Source organism: Catharus ustulatus, chromosome 23 (assembly GCF_009819885.2).
Source record: "Catharus ustulatus isolate bCatUst1 chromosome 23, bCatUst1.pri.v2, whole genome shotgun sequence".
Classification (NCBI taxonomy): Eukaryota; Metazoa; Chordata; class Aves; order Passeriformes; family Turdidae; genus Catharus; species Catharus ustulatus.
Window position 1 is genome coordinate 4,893,383 of NC_046243.1, and position 16,643 is coordinate 4,910,025.

Sequence of the window (16,643 nt, forward strand, 5' to 3'; positions counted from 1 at the left end):
CTTTCACTGAGCACCTCAAAGTTTTCACAGAGCATTTTTATCAGGCACAGGGTGGGATTGTTGGGGCCAGGAGCTGCACTGGGTGAGCCTTGTGGGTCTCTTCAACTCCAGATATTCTGTGACTATTTTCACTAGTTCTTCATAAAGCCTCTGAGATGCTCAATCGAGTCACTTTTGCTTTAATTTTTCAGAGAGGAGCACCTTGTCCTGGTACACAAAAACATTGGTACAATAACCAACTCAATTTGCAGAGCAGCTAATCTGATCAGGGCTTACCTGTACCCAGCCTGGAGGGCGTTTGGTTTCAGGAGTTTAACATAACAGAGAGAAAGGGGGGAAAAACAAAGCCAGAGCTGTGCCAAGACAACCAGGATACATCATGAAAATTTTCTCTCCTCAGAGGATATTACTTTGAAAATAAACACTACTTTGAAAATAAATAAATAAATTAGCTGCAAAAAGATCTGGAACTCTTTCCATTAAAAAGCTGGCCATGAACACCCAGAGGTGATGCAGATTGCACTCTGGCAAGTGAAAGATTCACACAACAGAGTGAACCAGCACAGAACCTCTGTAACTGGAGACAGATGTAATTTCAGACTGTTAGAGGAAGAATTCCGAGAACAGGAAAAAAGCAGCTAAAAAAGAAAAACCAGCAGTTACACACTTCAAAAGCCAGGTTAACATCTAATACACAACACAATGTCAATCAGAGCCTTCAGGTAAGATTTTTTACGTGTAACACTTATTAAAAGTAGGTTTAAATAACCAAGAGTTAAGCTGGTTCAGGCTTCCTGCCCATTTCCAGAGGCAGGGAGAGGGGGATGGAAGGGGGAGAGAGCGAGGGCTGAGTATGGAAAGCTGTCTTTAGGCACAGTATGAATCATCACACTGAGAAATCTTCTGTAAGTGGTTGGCTACTACTCAAACAGATTTATTTTATTTGAAATGGGATGATTTTGACCAATATATGCACAACGAAGCTCGGAGAAGTCATTACACGACGCTCTGCTGTGCCTATTACAATGAAAAATACTTGAAAATTAATCTGTATCAATTTAATCCACCCTGACGTAGGAAAAGTGGTTAATGCCCTGGGAGGTTTCCTAATGTGCTTGGTTTCTTCACATTATTTTCTGCTGTCTCAGTATAAACAGCACCTTGCCTCTGACTTTCAGAAATCTCTGCTAATGGCAGCAGAGCTACCTACGATGTGAAAGGAGCAGAGAGAGAATAATTTTCTTGTTTTAGCCTGAGACAGTAAAAAGCCAGCACCACAAAATGTTGCATACATGGAGCAAGAGCCCTGCAAGTGTTCTGCATTCAAAATGCAGATCTACAGAAGGCTGATTGTCTCATTTTTTTGAAATAGCCAGCACAGGAATAGCAGAAGTCACATGGAGAAGGGCTCCAATTCACACAAAAATAGGCAGATTTAGCTGCTGCGATTTTTATTCATGCAACTGTCCCAGCCTAGGAATAGCAACAGATCTGAACAGAAATATTCTCCCCCTGGCCACTGGGATGTGGGACTCCAGTGGAGAAAAGCGTCACAAGGAGCAGGCAGAGGCAGCAGCTCCCATCAAAGCACAGGAGCAGCTCCAGAGTGGGATGGATCTGCTAATGCACCATCCCCAGCACTGGCTATTAATGGGGAGCCACCAGGGAATCCAGGAAATGCAGACTGAGCCTGGGAGCTGCCTCCAAGGCTTCTACATGCAGACAAGAATTTTATCTGAGCTAAGCCTAGAGCCCCCCATGAACACTGACAGGAAAAGCTCCAAATCCTGAACACCATGGAAAGAGATGAGCTTCAACTGCACACGGGGTAAGAAGCACTTTGGACAGAAAATATTCTTTACCTGGAGCAGGAGCAATACCAGCAGGTATTCCCAAGCTTCACCCACAGCACCAGAGAGGAAAGATTTCGTGGCAAACATTCCACAGATGACTGAAGCTCTCATTTTCCTGTTTGCTGGCCAAGACCAGTCCAATCTACGGATGGCTGCTCACTCCAGGCACTACATCAAACCCTTCCCTCTGCCTCCCATCACACTCATTTCCCTCCAATTCACACTGCTTTCCATTAATATTTGAAAGTCCTCCCCTATACAAATAAAATTCTTGCAACATTTCTTACAACATCGTTATGTGTTACTATGGAAACTGCTAAAATGTCACAAAATACAAAAAGCCTAAAGCTCTACTGCATGAGGAGAACCCTGATCATCTCTAGTTCCCTCTTTGGGTAATTTGATGATCAAATGTTTTGAGCTTAATATTAAAATAAGTCACTATTATAGTGGGGGGTGTATTTTTTTTTTTTGGGGGGGCATTGCTTTAAATTACTGAATACTTCATTAAGCCAGTAGGTAAATGAAGTCACTTTTCAGAAATCCACCCTGTAGGGAAGCAGTGTCCTCCCTGCCTGGCACAGCCTGGGTATGGCACAGAGCTCAGCCTGCTCTGGGGAAGGGCACAAAAAGGAAAACAGCCCCCACCTGCCCAGAATTTCTGGGCTGTGGAATTTCTGTGCTGCAGAATTTCTGAGCCACTCCATCACCACAGCAAAAGCAGTGAACACAAAGTGTCAGCAGCACAAGACTCTGACTGTCCCTTCCAAACATTCTCCTTCACAAAGCATCATCCCCCGGTGCTGATGCAATGCCATGAAACAGTTTTACAGGAAAATCCCAGGCATGGTTAGCAAATCCTGCCTGTGCCAGGTACCCTTCCCATAAATAGCCTGTTCAGTGCTGAGGTCAAACCTGGAGCAGGCATTCCAGAAAGTAACCTTATCCCAGGGAAGGTCAGAGGGGGAGAAAAGAAAAGAAATAGGACAGGGGAAAAGAAAAGGCAAAGAAAAGAAGGAGCTGGATGTTACTGAAGCAAACCATTCCAGCACTCCAAGTGAAAGCAAATCTTTCAAATGCAGAGCCACAAGCAGAGACAACTCTGAGTGCACTGAGACTTGAACCAGTCCCAGATGGCCCCAGAGACTGAAGGGCAATGCAACCACCCCAATTCAAGCTTCTCTTCCCACTTCCCATCTGAATTCCCAGGCAATACACAGGCCCTCACCTATTTATATTTTTAAGCCCTTCCTTTCATTCTGAAATCCAGCAAATAAAACCTAAGCCGATTTTTTGAGTTCTCTCCTACCCAAAGCGTTTTATCTGAGGACGCCCAAAGACATCGAGCTCTCCAAGCCTCTGAAACGAGACACTTGCAAAACGCCCCACATCCAGGGTGTGCCCAAAACACACTGTGGAAAAATCTCTTGGGGCAGTGCCAGTTTAGCAAGAAAAACATTTTCCCCCAGCTGGAGTCTAGCACTGCTGAGCGAGTGCAGCCAGAAGGGATCTGCGGGAGGAGAGAACAAAAGAGGGGGAAGCTCAGTGCAGGATGAAACCCCAAACCTTTGGGGAAGACACCTGTGAGCAGAGCCTCTACAGCCTCCTCCTTAAGGAATTCCACGTTCAGGGCTGCTCCACTCGTGATCTCAGCCGTGCAGTAATTCTCATCTCAGCCCTACAGTCATTTTCTGTCTTCTGTCAGTACCAGCATGAATAAAAACGCAGCTCTGAGCTGTGGCTGCCTGCACATCCTGCTGTAACACAGCACACAAGTCTTTCCCCATCCTCCACAGAGGTGTATCAGACTGCAATGTTGGAGATTAGCTCTGAACAGGGCCCCTTTCCCTCTCTCCAACACCGACTTCAGTTTCAGAGGAGGCTGCAGCAAAGCAGACGAGCACCACACTGGGTCTTTAACACCACGCTCACAAACTCCTCTTTTTTTTTTTTTTCCTACTGCTTCAGATATTGTGACTTCTTCCAATGAAAAGTAAAGTAAATATTTATAGAACCCTACCCACGGTGTCTCCCACAGCTGCTAGAAAACCTGAACTACAGCCTGTTCCTACTGCCCCACAGGTGAGGGCTACAGAGAGAAACTCATTGGCAACCCTGGACACCAAACCATCCCCAAACCATCCCACCTGGCTCTCAGCAGAACAGCCCAAAACACAGCAGGAACACCTGCCAGAAAGGTGCTTTGTGTGCATCCCACACCCCCCTCACCAAATCCAATGTTTTCCTGAACACAGCACTGATCCAAACGCTATTCCTTGTAGAGACTCCTGGTTCACAGCACCCCAGACTGGTCTGGGGTGGAAGGGACTTTCAGCCAGACAGGTAAATTTAAACCAAAGCACCAAACTCCCTCTGGGATGAAAGACAACCCCACTGCCTCATCTGAGGTCTGTGGATGGCCACCAAACCTCCAGTGAGGTTTGCACCACGATCAAGGCTCTCACAGTCACAAACAATTTATTAGACATCCATAATATCTACAAAAGGTGTACTAGGACCAGCATCTCTTTGAGAAATAACTGACTATTCTCGTTTGCCCTCCTTCCTTAAGAGGGACTTGGAGTGTCCCACTTATTTCAGATACCTGATTAAGCATTTTTGAACCATCAACCTCTCTGTTTTTCTGCTTTCGAATGCTAAGCAAGAACACTTCAGGATTTGCTCTCTCTAAAGACTGAAAGAGCTTGCAGGACTTGTGACCAACACATCCTGCTCAGACTCACACAACACATAAACAAGTTCTAATAAACAGCTGAAAAACACAGTACCTACAAGCACAGCTAAAATTCAACAAAAAACAACACCCAAAGTGTCAAGCAGGTGACTGAAAAAGGGATAAAGAGTAAAAGACCACTCTGCATAAATCATTCAGTGAAACATGTTTGTAACCAGTAGGAAAAGCTTCCTTAGTCCCCACAGTGTGGGATTTGATTTATGAATTACATGTGGGATCTGCCATCTGAATCACAGTTCCATGAAGTCATGGATTTGAGAAATATCATTTAATGAGCCTTGAGATACAGGTTTCATTATCATGTTCTCACTTGAAAAACAAATTCAAGGGAAAAAACCAAAATCACTAAATCCCATTTCTCAGCCAGCTGATGCACCAACTGCAGCCGCTCCCCAAGTGCCCCCAGCCCAATCCTTCATCCCCAACACAGGACTCTGGAAGCAGCGCTGGGAAAAGCAGCTGGGAGAAATCTTAATTACTGCTCCAAGCCCAGCAAGTCTGAAATCCCGGCAGCACGAGGTGACGCAGCGCGGGGAGGAGACAGCACCAGGCTGGGAAATGATTCACTGCAACACCAAAGTGCACAAGGTGCTGGCACTTCCCAGCAGTAAATGGGAATAATTAGAGTGTGCTCAGGCATCGTGGCCATAGGCATCCCAACAACCACAGCACTGCAGGGACTGCCTGACCCTTGGAAAGGTTCTGCTGTGACAGGCTGGAACTTCAGCTCCCTCTCTGCAGCTCCATGCAACCGCCAACCAAACACTGACTTGCCAGATAAGAAAACCTGAGCTAAAAGATAAGTCCCAGTTAAATATTTGGTTTCATTACCTTTTCAGAAAATTTTTCCATGATACAGACTGAAGCTGAGGATTAGAGAGGCTAAATCACCTTCCACTCACCAGCTCATGTCTACATCACTGCTGGTCACTGGTTAGTCAAAAATAATTGACAAATTCTGATTAAACCTGTCTGCAGGCAAATCCAACACAACCAAAGAAACCACCAGTCTGAGAAAAGCAACTATATAAAGATGCACAAGCCAAATAAAATATTTCTTATCTATATGTATATGTATTAGCACAGGAACACAGAAACAACAGGACTTTGGTGGTGACTTTCTAAACCATCACTCAGCCACAAACCAGATTTCAGCCAGCAGCCCTCCAGCACTGGGAAGAATTCCAGGCCCTTCTCTGAAGGTTTCACAAGCAGTTCCTGATCCCAGCATGCTGACAGCAACATAAAACCACGGAATGGTTTGGCTTGGAAGGGACCTTAAAGTCCATCATGGCAGGGACACCTCCCACTGACCCATTGCTCCAGCCCCAGTGTCCAGCCTGGCCTGGGGCACTGCCAGGGGTCCAGGGGCACCTGTGCCAGCCCTGCCCACCCCAAAGGGCAGCTGAGCCCTTCCACAGTCACACAGGTTGGTTCTCAGGAGCTGCTGCCTCCAGTCACACCCAGCCAAGGCAGTCTGGATTTTCCACAGGGCAGATTCCCACCTGCCCTGCTCACCTGTGAGCCAAGGCAAAGCTGCTCCCTGCTGATCCTCCCAGACCTGTGCACTGCCAACCTGGAGCAGACACAACCCAGCACAGGGGTCTCTGAACACACAGCACAGGACTCTCACAGCCCAGCCCTGCCTGCACACACCCGCCCTCCCCACGGCAGCCTGAGCACCTCGTTAAACCAAGCCCAGGGCTGGCAGGGCTTCCCGAAGGTGGAACAAATCCCTCCCTGCTTTGTTTATGCATTACACGATGGCCTGGTTCTGCACCTGAGTGACAGCACCTCCCTGGGCAGCAGCTCTGCAGAGCTTCCAAAGGACCCACCGAGCTCTGATACATCCCCAGCACCACTGGAACCAAGAATTCCTCAGGGACACCACGCTCCACAGCTGAGATCAGGCAGGTCGGAACAGAACAAATGCTTCAAAGGCTGTCCTTGACCAGATACTGATTCTGGAATGCCACCACACCAGAAAAACTCAAAGGTCAGCTCTTATCTAAGCATGATGCAAACATGTCTTTGTGTCTTTTGGGTGCTTTACTCGAGTCTCAGAGGGGCTCGGTGACATGGCCACTCAGGGCCAGCAGGCTCCCAGACACTCCTTGTGGCACAACTCTCTCTACAGCTCCAGAAGCAAACAGCAGGTTTTTCTGGTGAAGGCAGGACATCCAGAAGCATTGCAGAACCAAGGGATGGTGACCCAGCAATGAGAAGTGCACAGAATCACAGAATTGCTGGGTTGGAAGGGACCTCTGCACATCACCCAGACCAAGCCCCTGCCATGGCAGGGTTTCCCAAAGCAGGTTACACAGATATTCCATCTCACTACCAAAATTTAAATAATCAGAGTTCACCTCTTCCTTCTAAGCAGTAAATTCAGAAAGACAAAAACCCCAGCGCTCCTTGAGCAGCCTCAGCACTCACACCAATGTACAACAATGGCTCTGTGGCACCACGGCAGCTTCCCAGTGGAAAACTCAGCTCTTCCCTTCCTGCCTCAGCACTGCTGGAAAAGAATGGCATTTAGATCTGCTCAGGAGCCTGGAGCAGCTCTTTAGGGTGACTTGAGGAGCTCCATGACAAGCAGCAACACGCACAGAGCCCTGGCAGCGCCGGACTGGGGCCGATGTCACAGCACCCATCCAGGACAGCCAGCGCTGAGCACCCCAACTCCAAACCAGCTTTGCTGGGCCTGGCCTAAATGCCAGTGTGCACACACACCAGCTCCTGAGCCCACAGACAATAGAGGGATCAGTCTTTTTATTAGCTTTCAAATCTTTGGTTTTTTAAGAGCACTCAGAACGTGAAGGCATGACTAACACAAAGGGCGGAAAAGTCAGCAAAGAATTTCACGCGCCGTGTCTCTGAATGCTGCACTTCCTCTCGGGATTAAGAGGAGTGGCAAGGAAATTTCACTTTGTTAGGCAGCACGTGAAGCCATGAAACCCACAGTATGGGAAATTTAATATTATTTTGGACAGATTTTTAATCAAATGTCTCCTCCAATAACTACTACAAGATTAGAAATACAGTTCTACTACTAATCTCAACAGTAAGTTTGTGGATGTTATAAATCAGGAATAAGTTACTAAACTCTTGTTTCTAACAGCACAAGATCCACCCAGGATGATCAGCTAGCTACCAGCTTTGCCCCAGGAGAAACCCAAACTCAAGCCCCATTTATGACTTCACATGCAGAAATTCATCCTGCGCCGCCATCCCCAAACATAATGTGACATTTAGCTGAATTTCATATTCAAAAGCTGTAACATCTGCTTATCTGCACTCATCCACATGAGCATGTTCTCAGAGGATGCTGAAGTTACCAAGCACCCACTGCTCACCCAGCTCAGTAAAATCCATGTCACACAGCCCTGACCAGTCACTAACACACTCTGGACACCAGTATCCAAATCCATTCAGGATGTGACCAACCCCAGGGCAGCACAGGAATGCTGAAGCCCTGGTGATTTATTTACAGCCTGGATGGGAAAGCCTTTGGCACTCCAGCCAGGACCAGGACCCCTGTGCCCATGCAGGGACCTTTGTGTTGACCGTAGTGACACTTCACAGACTGAGGTTCAATAGGTCCAGCAGGGTGGAAGAGATCATCTACTGATGCAAGCAAGATTTCACAGACTAGACACAGAATATGCCTTTTAAGAGATTTTTGCAAAATACTGTGGTATGCACTCCCAGGGAAAATTCTGGGTCTGGAACAAAAATTTCCCTTCTTCCCTGACCTGTCTCAAGACCTTTTGCCTTGAGAAGGATCCTCCTCCTCCACACACAAACTGACACCTAATACTTATGTAAACAGCATCCAGTTAACAACATAATTATAAAGCTGTTGTCATCATTCAACGCAACTCACAGACAAGAAGAAAATTCCCAGCAATAATTTCCCAGATTCAAGAAGAGAGCACACTCGCTTCACACTTCCGCTGGCACTTGAACCAAATCCTTCCAGAGTATTTTTTTCCAGGCAGTTCATTTAACAAATAAAATAACTCCCCAGTCATAAATATGCTGTCATCTACACAGAATCAGTCTGATCTTACTTTACACAACAGGTTTACAACAAATATTCCCATTGTAAAACAACAAACTTTTCCATTCAGGAGACAGGACCAATGCATCTTGGAGAGAAGTGCTGATGGCATTCCAGGTTTGTATCTGCAGCTCACACCACTCCAGCCAGCATTATTTCCACAACCTGCTGCTCCAGAAACACCAAAGACTATTTCCAGTAAGCACGAGGAAATTTATCCTCAGTGCTGCAAATCACACCACACTAGTTTTAACAACTCTTTGACCTAAGACCATCCAAAATTTAAGGTTCCTACAAAAACCTTATTTCCACCTGCCACCTTCCTGCTCCCCAGCACGGAAAGGAAATGAGTGATTGCTACTTACAGTGGTACGTGGGGTTGCTCTGGGTCTGCTTTGGTCAGTTCCTCCTCCTCAACGTCCGACTCTCCCCCCGAGCTGCTGTCGGTGACATCCGAGTCGAAGGCCTGCTCGCTGCACCGCAGGTTGGCCATGCCGCTGGCCGTGAACCTCTCCAGCTCCTCCGAGATCGAATCACTCTTCAGGAAGTTGCTCAGGCCTTCCGAAGTCGCCGTCTCGCTCGCAGCTTTCCTCAAGGCTGCTTCTGCTTTTCTGGTCAGCATCAGCTGGCTCCGGTGCCTCAGGGGGTCCAAAGCCGGCAGCTTGCTCAGCGTTTTCTCCAAGAAGCCGCCCAACTGCTGCTGGATGTGCCTCTCCACCTGCTTGGCCTGCACCACCTGCAGGCGCTTCTGCAGGCGCCGGGCTCGGCTCTCGATGTCCGCCTGCCGCCGCAGCAGCGCCCTGGTCCTCATCTCCGAGTCCAGGGCGCTGTGCTGGGCGGTCAGCGCGGGGGGCTTGTGCTCGTCCAGCCTGCTGCTGCTGCTGCTGCCCAGGCCGGGCACCCGCGGCTCGCCGCCCTCCAGCACCCACTGCTGCTCAGAGCAGGGTGCGGAGGGTTTGTTGGCAGGGCTGTTATTGCTCAAGGGAGTTGCGTGCTCTGCATCAAGGCTTCTGTGTGGAAGAGTGCAATTGGTCAAGCCGGTCTTCAAGTCCCCCAATTCAGAACCTCCTGTGTTATAGTCAACAGTCTGGAGGGCAGCAGAAGGAGGAGCACACTTCCCACCGTTCAGAGAAGTAGAGTTTTCATGGTCTGAATTGGTACTTTTGGCCAATTTCTTGGCCAAGCCGTTCACAGGCGCTTGTGGGAGAGGTGGCTGGCTATTAGTACTCATTGTTTTTAGATTCTCCAAAGTGAATTCCAACACCGGTTGCCTCCCCAACAGATCACTTGTTTTCAAAAAGGACTGAGATAAGAGAGAGTGAGATTTAAGGACTGTCTGCTTGTTGAAGACTCCTTGCAGCTTCAGAGGCTCTTTTGAAGAGACAGATGTTACATCCGAGCAGAGATAAGAGGCCACTAGCGGCTGCAGCTTGCCCAGCTCTTCCTTCGTGGGGTTGTTTCGGAAATCTAGACTGGGATCCTCCGGAGCAATGGCTTTCCTTTTGGTGCCGTTGGCAGCCAGGAGGATGTTGTTGGCGTTGCCGTTGCTCTCGGCACTGCCAGGAGACAAGGTGGAGGACGGGGGAGCCAGCTTGAATCGGATGTGGTGAGCTTCGGCTGCTGCGTCAGTGAGAGCGGGCGCCATCGCAGCCATTCAGCACAGAGCCAGGGGAAGTGCCGGCTGTCCCGCTGCCGAGGCCAGCTCCACTGCCTCCCACCGCCGCTCCCGAGGGCAGCCTGCACGGGGAGCACAACACACGGTCAGGCACACGGCAGGGAATCCATCAAACTCTGCCCCAGGACCCCAACCCTGAGCAGGCAGGAACAGAAGCACACAGCCCAGAACCCAACATCTCCCTGTCCCCAGCTCCACTCCCAGCTTTCAGCCTGTCCACAAGCACACCAGAACCCTTCCAGACCCCCATGAAGGCTCCAGCCCTGGATGCTCCTATTCCTCAATGCCAGCAGCTCACCAACTTCATCATTAAAATCCCTGAGCTACACCTATGGAATAGTTTTCAGTGCTTCTACTGCCAGCTCAGGGGTCTTAAAAATGACAGATTTGCCTATAACATGTAATACAGACAGGGCTTGAGGGGAACAAATCTCCATATGCTTAAACTCCCGGTGGCTGAAGAAACCTCACCGCTTCCCTGAAACCTGGATTTCAAGAAAGTCTCTTCCCCGGTGTATATGAAACCTACTTTCCCAGAAGTACATTTCCGAATGAGCCAGGTGATTTCCAGTGTTAGCAATTCCCATTTCTCTTTCAAGAGCATGGATAAAGATTAACCCACACATGCACAGAACAGTTCTACAGTGATTGTCACAGCAAGCCTGGGTTTAACGCAACTAGAGCAAACAAATTCAGAGAAATAACTAAAGGCTCTTCATTTCTCTACACTGCAGCCTCTTCCCACCCACCTTCAAGTCTCTGGTCATTCACCACTTTCCTTACCACTAAAGCTGTCAGTGTTTTTAAATGTCTTTTTAAACAGCACTCAAATAACCCACAGTGTTGGCTGTGCTGCCAGTGAGACAGTTACTTGATTTTCCTTTTATTGCTAAAGTTATTTAGCATCTTCATAAGATATTTCAATGTCAACTTAATAATAAAAAGTTGCCCTGATCTCTTGCCTGATATGCCAATCCTCTAATTTCACATAAATTTGCATAAACTTGTTGTAGCTGTTCATTAACACACCCCAATGACCAAATTAATGCACCACTTTACAGGAAAAGCAAGGACTATCTGGAGTTTTAATATGTTTAACAAGGAAAATTTCACAGCCAGTTTTGTCTCTGAGCTCATCCAGTTGCTCCCAACATCAGATCCAGGTGCTTCTCTGTAACAGGGACCAGACAGACATGAAGGCTGAAAACCAAAGTACTAGAACCTGAATTTTTGTGAGAAGTCAGAGATGAGTTAGAGAAACAAAACCACATTCCCATGGAGGGAAGGCACACATTGGTCAACTGTCCAGCTGTCCAGCCCCTCACCAGGCCCAAAATACAAACCCTCCACGTCCTAGAATCCCAAAATGACTTGGGTTGGAAGGCACCCTGAGCTCACCCAGTTCCATACTGGGATTGGTCATGCCCAGCCTCTCACCCACCAGTTCTGCTCTCCATCAGTCAATCCCAGCCTGGACTGTCCCACCAGCCCCAGCATCCTGCCAACAGCCCTGCTAACTCACTCCCCACAAAATCCAGCTGGGTGACACAGGAGGAGGAGACAGGGAAGGAAGAACACACTCCCAGAGGAACTGACTTGAAAAAAGCTGTTGCAGCAGAAATATCAAGATGCTGGAGATGGGTTCAGGCTTCAAGTTCCCTACTCACAGAACTTATGGCATTCTGTAATCAACTATACTTTATCCTTCTTTAAAAGGGATCTGCATGTCTAAAAGTTTAGGCCACACTCACTGAAAATGGCTCTTAGTCACCATTTGGGTCCATAAATAAAAACTGAACATGCCTATTCAGGGAAGAAATAAAAAAAAAGGAACTTGCAGGGAACTTTCCACTTGTAGCTAAGACACCCTTGGGAGAGGAGGGAGGAAGACTGTCAGAATAAAGACTTCCTCCACTCCAGCCTCCTTCCAAGACCTCCACTAGAGACACACACACTGGGAATGACTGCCCCTGAGAGGCTCCCAGTTCTGCAGAAACATGAGGGGTTTCCTTCCAGAGGGAACTCTGGCTCAGGGCTCTCCACCACAGTCACCACGAGACATCGACAGTGGTTTCAGAAACCCCAACTGCAGAGAGAGCAGCAAACCCTCCCTGGTGCTAAATGACTCTTGATGAACAAATCTGCACTGCACCACAGCCAGTCAGGAGCTTGCAGGAGTTGCAGGCTGGAGGGAGTTTTAATTTGTAGGTCATCAAATTAACAGAAGTGGGAAACGGAAGCAAAACTTTGACACTGCCTTTTCCTCCAGGTTAGCAAACCCACTCGAAAACAGCAAATCCTGCTAAGCTACTGCAAACCTCCTTGGCTCCACTTTTCATTGAGTGGACAGCATTTAGAGTGCTTTGGAAGCCTGGAAAGCCTCCCCTTAGAATAAGGCTTTGTTCTAGTAGCTTAAAAATGACCTCCAAAAGTTATTTGGTCTATTTTTTAATTTTATTTAAGTCCCTATAAAATCTCTGTGTGCTGGACAGCACTGGCTTCTCTAACACTGAATTAGATCTCTACTTTTATGAGCAACCCCTGGAAAAGACATTAAGGAACATTTGTAAGCATGATCCCTCCTCCCTCTGTTTATAAGTGTGGGTTGTTATTAAAGCTGTATTACACTTATCAGGAATTTCTTCCTAACAGGGAATTGGAGGGGAGAAGGAGTTAAGGCATTTCTGAGGAGGGAGAACAAAGAAAAGGAAAAGTCATAGAATGGGAAGGGAAGGTCATTCACACAGTCTGAGGAACCTGCAGAGCACTCTGGCAAGTCTTACAATAATTCCAAGAATTATCCCCAATCTGTTGCCTGCTCCTGGGCCCAAATCTGGTTGGTAAATTCTACTGAATCTGCCGTCCCCCATCAGTATTGGAGATCCATGTGAGCACCCACGGGTCCCTGTTCACTGCTTCCCTGCCAAGGGTCTTTAATTCCCAGCACTCAAGGTGACACATGTGGGACACAGAGGCTTCTGCTCTGGCACAAGCCCTGCTGTAGAGAACTGCCAGAGTAACTGGACACTGCTCAGGCTCCCCCAGCCCAGCTCAGCTCAGCAGCCGTGGCACAGCCCCTGTGCTGCATCTGGCTGGGGCAGATCCAAGGGGAGCAGCCTCTGGAAAACCAACGCCGTGTTTACAGCGTGTCTTCAGCTAAAACTGAATGAACGCTCTCCATGTTCCCTTCAGAAGTAGAGCAGTGCCAGAGCACTTAGCAGTAATTAACAGAGCCGAGATGAAAGGCTGCAGCAGGCAGGTAAAACCAGGGTAACCGTAACTCCCCCACCTTCCCTCGCTGCCCAGGAGCACAGAGGGAGCAGAGCCAGCAGGGAGCCTTCCCCAAACCCAGGGCAGGCAGCACTGAGCCTGTCCAACCCTGAGCAGAGCCAGTAGAGCTCCTCAGGAGCCTTCCCCAAACCCAGGGCAGGCAGCACTCAGCCTGTCCAACCCTGGGCAGAGCCAGTAGAGCTCCTCAGGAGCCTTCCCCAAACCCAGGGCAGGCAGCACTCAGCCTGTCCAACCCTGGGCAGAGCCAGTAGAGCTCCTCAGGAGCCTTCACCAAACCCAGGGCAGGCAGCACTGAACCCATCCAACCCTGAGCAGAGCCAGCAGGGAGCCTTCACCAAACCCAGGACAGGCAGCACTGAACCCATCCAACCCTGAGCAGAGCCAGCAGGGAGCCTTCACCAAACCCAGGGCAGGCAGCACTGAGCCTGTCCAACCCTGAGCAGAGCCAGCAGGGCTCCTCAGGAACCTTCACCAAACCCAGGGCAGGCAGCACTCAGCCCATCCAACCCCGAGCAGAGCCACAGGGCTGGGGCAGCAGAGCACTCCCAGTCACACTACACCCCGAGCAGCACCGGGTCACCACAGCCCTGAAAACAATCCCCCAGCCTGCTGACTTATTCAACACCCTCTGCTTCTAAAACCCAATTCTACAATCACACACTGAAAGGAGAACTGGGTTTCCAAGCGCATGATTTTTGCAGTACCTCAGAAAATAAGCCCAGAACAAACACAGGAAGTTTTGGCTCTCTGAATTCTTTGTGGAAGGAGTTTCTTGGGGACAAACCAGGCCCTGTGCTTGCAGTGAGGGCCATGGGGAGCTCACTGGAGGCTCCTGGCTGAACTCTCTGCACCGTGCTCTGGAAGGGCTGTGCTGCTCTCCTCCCACCCCAATCCCACTGTGGTACCAACCCCAGCTCCATCACCTGTGCCTCCATCCCTCCTGCACCGCCCGGCCACGCTCACATCAGCCCCACGGATTTATGTTCCTGGGATATGTTTAAATCCCTGATGTCATCCCAAATTCCTGCACTAGAGCACCCTGAAACCCTCCCGCCCCAAGCCCTCCCCAGCACCCATTTCCTGACGTACACAAAGGTGCTGTTAGAAGCAATAAAAGCAAAGTTACCCTGAAGGAAGTGAGTATTATACCAATTCCCACTTCCCCTCTCCTCCCCCTCTACAAATCAACAGTGCAGCCAACTCCTCAATCCGTGTGGTTACAAATATGTTTCAGTCAAAAAACCAAAACAAAGCGCACAAAAAAACCCCGAACTTGCTAAAATAAAATCCCTCTACACTTCATTTTGCAAGTAAAACACATCATCTGTGCTAACCTCAGCAGGTAACAACACACAGCAACTCCCTGAGCCCTACCAACATTTTCCACACCGTCCATCTACCAAAGTCAGGACCATTGTACATAACAGATTCTCTTCGTGCCTCCTGTTATCACCTCCCAACATTCTGCAGTTGTAAGACAGCTCTTTACCAATTTAGAAAGGGATTTACATGAGAAGCAACTCTCAAAGCTTTAATTAAGGAAATGTGACAGGCAAGTACAGGACGATCACCTTATTGATAAGCCAGTTATCACGTGCAGACTGTGTGCTTGCAGTGACCCACATTTGGGAAACAGGCTCTTTCTTTTAAAATATTAATTTAAAAAAAGGTTAAGAGCACACACAAGAACAACAGATTTTTACAATACACACGTGAGTACATTCCACAGCTATTAACACTACAGACTTGCACCTAATCTCCCAGGGAAAAATAAGAATTTTAACAGTAAGAACATCCCAGAAATATTACTGAGCTCCACTTTTGCTTCCAAAGAGAAGTCCTCAAGATTAAACTAAAAGTTGCTGTTTCCACTTCCTTGTCCACCTGAGTGGCAGGGTCTGGTCAACTCTGAGATCTCCTGCAAGAATAATTCCCTCTTACAACTGTGAATTCTCATTGGATATAAATAAACCAAACCAATTGCATCATCTGAGGTAAAGGAGGTTTCATCAATATGATGTCAGAAAGAAAAACAAGCCACAAAGCAAGATTAACTGTCATCACTGCCAAAAAAATCTGGGAAAGTGAATAACTAAAAGCAAGAATGCCTTCACCTGGAAAATTAAGTAGCTGGAGATAAAAATACATTGCTGTTAAACTACTCTTCAGAATAAAGTTGCAGTTTAGAGTCAAATCACAAGAAATGTGGTTCAAAAAGAGCAATGGGATATCTGCAGAAAGCAGCGGCCTGTCAGAGACCAAAAAAATAAAAAATAAAATAACATTTTAAAAAGCTTTAATTGTGAAATCCAGGTCTCCCCCATCCTGTATCAGAAAGATTTTGTTTTTCTTTCACATAATCTGGGCAAGTTGCCCAGGAAATATGAAAAACTGAACTCAGGACTCAGGGAGCAAGTTAAACAAAAAACAGAATTGCCTTTTAACTTTAGAGACATATTTTCATTCACTAGGTGCAGTCACACCCACCTTTGCTCAAAAGCACATAACTGTTCCCAAAACTCTTCACACCCCCCAGCCCCAAAAAGTGGCACCACCTGAATATTTTATATTTTATACTCAGTGCTCCAGAACAAGGCACTGACTGTGGCCACAAAACTCCTCTGCAGTGCCTTGGGATACCTGGCCCTGTCCTCGAGAGGCAAAAACAGGAGAGGAGCAGAGCTGAGAGTGCCAGCCACAGATCCCTGCCCAGCCTGGCAGCCAAGCCTGAAGATTTTGTTCTGCCTGGAGCTCAGCAGCTGCTCCCCAGGACACAGAGCTCAGCTGACTGCAGGACCCAGCTCCTCCTGCTCTGCATCTCAGACAGAGCTCAGCCCACCACGATGCCATGGCAGCAACCAAAACCAGCGACAAGAGCACAGACACTCGTTTAATAGAAGGTGATGCTCACTCACACAGCACAGGCTCTTTTCCACCAGCTGTAATTACAGCCTGAGCTGGGCTCGCTCTTCCTCACTGAGCGCAAAGCAACCTCACAGAAACCTC

The 16,643-nt window shown here is 48.1% G+C and overlaps 1 protein-coding gene across 4 annotated transcripts in view; it reads right to left on the reverse strand.

Moving 5' to 3' along the window:
* KANSL1 (KAT8 regulatory NSL complex subunit 1) overlaps positions 1–16,643 on the reverse strand; it is a 72,811-nt gene that overhangs the window by 46,686 nt on the left and 9,482 nt on the right. For all 4 annotated transcript variants that reach the window (XM_033078962.2, XM_033078960.2, XM_033078963.2 and 1 more), the window contains exon 2: positions 9,037–10,408. In XM_033078962.2, coding sequence (XP_032934853.1) covers positions 9,037–10,325 — 1,289 coding nt within the window. In that variant the 5' untranslated portion in view covers positions 10,326–10,408. The remainder of the gene's footprint in view (positions 1–9,036; positions 10,409–16,643) is intronic.